This window comes from Ctenopharyngodon idella, chromosome 6 (genome assembly GCF_019924925.1).
Source record: "Ctenopharyngodon idella isolate HZGC_01 chromosome 6, HZGC01, whole genome shotgun sequence".
Taxonomy (NCBI): Eukaryota; Metazoa; Chordata; class Actinopteri; order Cypriniformes; family Xenocyprididae; genus Ctenopharyngodon; species Ctenopharyngodon idella.
The window spans coordinates 8,723,327-8,729,213 of NC_067225.1; the positions used below are offsets into that span (position 1 = coordinate 8,723,327).

The following is a 5,887-nucleotide window of genomic DNA, read 5'->3' on the forward strand; positions in this document are numbered from 1 at the left end:
ACATGAGGGTGAGTAATTAATGACAGAAATTTAATTTTTGGGTGAACTAACCCTTTAAAAAATGAATTAGTTAAAATTAAATTGAGCTGTATGATGCTTTTCTGCACACAGGACAAGTGCAACACAGAATCACAACAAACACGTACGTAGTATTTACTCTGTAAGGTGGGTGAGAAACCAAAAGATGAAGTAGTTCACAATGCGAATGTTTGCATTCTATGTGGGTAGTTTCTATTTGCATTTCTTTTTCATGTGGGGTTCGAGCCAGGTTATTATTGTAAAGGTGACGTTGTGTCTCCTTAAATTAAAGGTGTCCAAGGAGCGGACCAAACCACACAGCTGAAGAGGGTGAAACTATTTTAATGTACAGATGAAGTTGACTGAAATGTTCCCACAACACACAAAGAAACTTGAGTCAGTTATTTAAAAAATGTAGATTTATTCAGTTTTAAAACAACCAAGACAAAAAATAAAGAAGGCATATGTTAAAGAGCTGTTCAGCCATAATAGAGGATTATGTTGCTTATAGTGGATGGTTATCCTAGGTTAAAAAATGTCTCATTTACATTCAATTGATTTTTAAGTCAAGATGTTGAAGACAAATGGCTACATCATATAACACATAGAGTGAAAGCGATTTCTTCTATCATAGGGCAATCAAAAACAAGAAGTGAAAAGCTTATTGTTACAAAGCAGGAAGTTTTTGTACAATAAGTCACTGCATAACAAAATTTGCAGTACACCAGTATGTCACCATTCAGTCATCCAGTTTTCTCTAAATGGAGACAATGAGGTGATTTACCACTATTCCACTGAAGTAAATTTTCAAAACTTTTTTTGTTTTGGAATCTGTTCTCGAGCATTCAGGGGGAAAACGTTGTGGTGGTTTCGGTGTCGAGGCCGACAGAAGATCTTCGTTTACCGCAGTGTGTATACATGAGGTGACTCTTTTTGAGACATCCCAAGTCTTTCAATAGCTTCAGGAGATCATTGCGAAACTTCACCCCAATGAAGGCGTACAGGAATGGGTTCACACAGCAGCGCAAGAAGGCCACGGCCCTGGTCACATCCATGGCATAAAGGCGAATGTTGTCCTTGTCGCATTCCTTCGTTTCCTGAGTGGTCACTCCCATGACTACATTGTAAGGTAATTGGCTGACCACAAAGACAGCTACCACTGCAATGATAACCTTGAAGGCTTTATTCCTCTCAAAGTTCTTGGCTTGCATGAGGGTCTTGATGATGCAGATGTAACAGAACCCAATGACGAGCGCTGGAAGTACAAAACCCAGGATCATCTGACTTACCAGCATCCTAATGCGGTAGTCATCGTAGCTGCTGCCACTTGATACACAGGTGCCATTGACATTGATTTCAGAGAACACCATGTCGGGTACCGAAAAGATCACCGCCATCACCCAGGTGACCAGAGAAGACACCTGTCCGTAATAGACTGCACTGGAGCGACAGCGATGGGCAGAGACGGCCTTCGTTATGGAGAAATAGCGATCTACGCTGATACAGGTGAGAAGGAACATGCCGCTGAAGAAGCTGACCTTATAGATGGTGAACATGGCCTTGCATGTATACAGACCCAGATGCCACTTGCTCATGAAACTAGCAGCCCAGAAGGGGAGAGAAATTGCAAACAGCAGGTCAGCCATGGCTAGATTGAGCAGGTAGACGTCAGTCATCGTCTTCAGCCTCTTGAAGTAAAGGTAGGTTAGGATGACTAGAAAGTTCCCCACGAGAGCCAGGAGGCAGATGATCGTGTAGATTGTGGGCAGGAACCAGGTGCGAAAGGTACGGTTGGAGCCCTTTTCGCAGATGAATTCAAGCCCGCTGTAATCCACCACCTCTGTGGAATACTCATACTCTGTTGTGGATTGGTAATCACTAGTCTCATTGGACCAACTTTTCTGAAATAAAGGTAATGCATAAGCTTCACAAAAACCTTCCAAGTAATCAAAAGGTGCCATTATACTATACATTTACAACTCCAAGACTGTACATGATTCATGTTTCTGAACTGTAAAGTGCTTGAGAAAGACTAATCCTGGATTTTAAAGGTATTCAGACAAATAAGTAGACCTCCTTCTCCCAAAAATGAAAATTCTGGCATCTTGTTCCAAACTCATTAGATTTTATATATATATATATATATATATATATAAACAATGAATAAAATAAAAAACAAAAATCAGCAAGCATATGCTATAGTCTTAAAATAATGTCTTAAGTTGAGCTTTAAAAATCCCAAAAGTCTGAGCTTCCATAAATTCAAGAAGAACCAAAGAATAAAGCATTTATTAATAATGTTAGTTTTTAACATTAAATTTTTTGGTAACACTTTACAATATGGTTCATTAGTTAAACATTAGTCATGTTAGTTCACAGTGCATTAACTAATGTTAACATGATTTTAATAATGTATTAGTAAATGTTGAAATGAACATTAACAAAGATTAATAAATGCTGTAGAAATGCAGTTCATTATTAGTTCATATTAACTAATGTTAACTAATGAACCTTATTGTAAAGTGTTACCAATTTTTTTCACATTTTTCATTGTTAATATGAACTAACAATAAAAAAAAAATACTTAATGTTTAACTTTTACTAATACATTACTAAAATCAAAATTTGGATCTGTTGATAACATATGGACCTGAGATGACATGGACTATCAGTGAACAGTGGTATTTTTATTAACTAACATTAGCAAAGATTATTCAATACTGTAACAAATGTATTGCACATTGCTAGTTAATATTAGTTAACCCGCATTAACTAATGGGACCTTACTATAAAGTGTTACCGCTGTAGAACGCAAAAGATGTCAGAGCGACAGCTTCAGTCACCATTCACTTTCACTGTATGCAAAATAGGTGCATTGAAAGGGAATGGTGACTGATTTTGTCATTCTAAAATCTCCTTTCGTGTTCCGTGGAAGAATAAAGTCATACAGGTTTTGAACAATGAGTAGGGTGGGTAAATGATGACAGAAGTTTCATCTTTGGGTGAAATATCCCTCTGGAATTAGAAGTTAAAATAAAAGATGAGTGCAGTTTGTCTTGGTTTAATCCATGAAATTACCTTTATGTGGCAGGACCATATCAGCAGCATAGGACAAAAAACTGTCAATGAAAGACACAGTGTGTCAGAAAGTACACATAATGATGAATTCCATTCATAGGCAAATAAAGGTTTTAAAATGAATTTATTACAGGTATACACTAATGGATCACTTCCCTTCTTTAACCACATCCTCTACATTTTTAAAGATTTGTAAAGTGTAATTGAACAGATTAATTTCTAGTCTTACCGGTAAACGCATGCATGTTTTCAGATGACTTTCTCTTTGAATGTTTCAGCAGGACTGCTAACAACACAGTGAATACGAGAGCTCTGTTTCTGCTGTGTTAAAAAGGTGAAGCACCACTTTTAACTTCGCAGCCAAGACCAGAGGAAAGGGTTTTTACCACAGCCTGCTGTGTTTCAAGAAAAACAACATCTTACCTTTGCACAAGCATAAAGTTGTTCTTATTATATTCATCTAATTTTAAATACTTCACCTCTGCTATGTTCACTAAATTAAACAGACTAATAATAATTGAAAAAACAATATGTACTATCCATTTGCATTTTTTTTTTAATATTGTCTGCTTATCATTTCGGTTGTAATTTCTTAAACACTACACCATAATAATTGAGTTTTGAAAATATAATAGCCATTTATATATTCAGTAAGGCACAGATTCATTTGGTAATGTGGTAAAAGTGCTTTTATACAATGTGACTCAAATCTAGACAGGATCTAAATGATGGAATACTTTTAATGTGATGATCCAGATATAATTATCCAATATAATTAGTTTATTTGATTATTATAAAGCATGATTTTTGTAAAGTATCACATCACAGCATGCCTTTCTTCTGACTATTCTGTAATATTTTACAAGTTCTGTCAAAATGTGTGTAGGCTATAAACCAGTGCAGACTATAAAACAACAGCAACAATTCATTTAACATGCTTTGCCACTCTCTTTTGTTTTTTAAAGTTCCCTGTCCTCAACCACTGTCATTTCCCCCACCAAGTTTCAACTTTGCACAGGTACACGCTCTGCTGCACGTGTGCAGTTGTGGGTTTGTGTGTACATTGCTGCCAGGAAAAAAAGGGCCTAAGCAGGAAGACGTGTTTCGGCCACAACTCAGGTGATTTGCGTGGTAAAGGAACTGCTGCAGTTAACTCAAACAGATTGTGAATAAACCTCAGTTGGTACGATCACCTGTACACTTACCTGCTTAGACAAAAACCATTGGTGTTTGTGGGTTTTTTTTTTTTTTAGTTAAAGACTGATAAGTGACCATAAGTTTGAGCAGAATCTTTTTTTTTTTTTTTTTTTTTAAAGATTTTTATGCTAAAAAACAAAGAACGTGTAATTTTTTTTGGTCTTATACAACAGAATACAATGAAACAGAACTTGTCCAAAGAATATATGTGCATTGGATTATAAAAAAAAAAATAATAAATGTTCAATGTCATAAAAAATATATTCAATTTACATTTAAATAAAAATAAAGGCAAAGCAAAAAAAGGTTACACTCCAAAAAATATCATCTGATAATCTGGGAAAATTTTTAAAAGATAATCTGGGCAAAGGCGAAACAGTCAGCTTTATAAGCAGGTCATGGATGTTTACAGCTATCAAGCTTCGAGTTTCATCAAAAGAGATCAAAGAGAAAGGAGAGAGAAAAGAACACGCAGGCCCCCACCCCAAAATCACAAAGAAAGCAAGACACCAATGAAAGTTCCCTTTTCTCAAACCACCTTGAGTAAAAAACAAAGCTATGCATGTCGTTACATGGAAAGTTTGTCAAAGTGCACGCAAGCATGTGCACTTTTAGACAGTGGCCTATGACCCACTGTATATCTCTATATTTGTCATTGTAATTCATAGAAGTTGACAAATATTTGACTGTGGTTTGAATAAAAACAGGAAGATGTAACCTATCAAAACAACACACATTATCTTGATATGATAAATGGTGGAGATAAGAAATTAAAACCCAACCTGAGCAACCCGAGACCACTTTGCTGATTTCACTTTGCCAAACAGGCATCAAAAAAATCAATATACTAAAAAAAATCTATATATTTTTTTAGCTTATTTACTAGCTATTAAAATAAATAGTGGTGTTTTATGTGCATTTTAAATCAGTTGCAAATTACATAGGCATTATAGAGTGCAACAGTTGGGTTCTGGAAGTGAAAACTTCTCCACAGTGAAATTAATTTTTATTGATAACCCTTTAAAGACAGCCTTACTGTGAGCTACGAGGTTGTTAATCTATAGTATTTTCTTCCGTTGAAGCTGTTAGCCCGCATTATTTCAACAAAAATTGCCTAATTGTGTTTAACAGCGGAATTCGTGGTGAAAAAATACATTTCCCATGATGCTGTACAGAAAATTCACAAATCAAAGAGTCGAATCAAGCAAAATGCGCCAAAAGATCTAGTTGACTCTGCCCACTTCCATGAAACGCCGCAAATGGCGTAATCAAGTCATTTGTGACATTTTGAGTCATTTGGGTTTTAATTTCTTAACACTAACCCTAAAATGTACATAAACCCTGCCCCCAAGAACACATAAAGGGGGCGAGGCCATGTTGGGCTGCTTTAGAGAAGAGGAAGAGTTGTTGTAGTAGATTGTTGTTGCCATGCCGTCATTTTACACCAGACTGCTTCACAAACGAGGGTCAATTCAACGCTGGATTTGCACAAAAGATTAACATGACGACACATGCTAGTCGATGAGTTGAATCAACTCCACAGCAACTACATAAATTTATCCACTAACCATTCAGAAACGTCCAGTTTCATTCT

General features: G+C 36.0%; 1 protein-coding gene across 1 annotated transcript; it reads right to left on the reverse strand.

Moving 5' to 3' along the window:
- Window positions 1-419: 419 nt before the first annotated feature.
- ccr7 (chemokine (C-C motif) receptor 7) lies at window positions 420-3,459 on the reverse strand. Its single transcript, XM_051898163.1, has 3 exons — window positions 3,326-3,459; window positions 3,097-3,137; window positions 420-1,919 (listed from the first exon to the last, which is right to left on the reverse strand). The coding sequence occupies exons 1-3, from the start codon at window positions 3,339-3,341 to the stop codon at window positions 864-866; spliced, it is 1,113 nt and encodes a 370-aa protein (XP_051754123.1). The 5' UTR covers window positions 3,342-3,459; the 3' UTR covers window positions 420-863.
- Window positions 3,460-5,887: the final 2,428 nt, after the last annotated feature.

Bases quoted from the DNA above. Each gene is read 5' to 3' on its own strand.
- ccr7 (XM_051898163.1), bottom strand. The intron at 1,920-3,096 runs GTAATTTCATGG...CCTTTATTTCAG, and splicing joins TATGGTCCTGCCACATAAAG to AAAAGTTGGTCCAATGAGAC.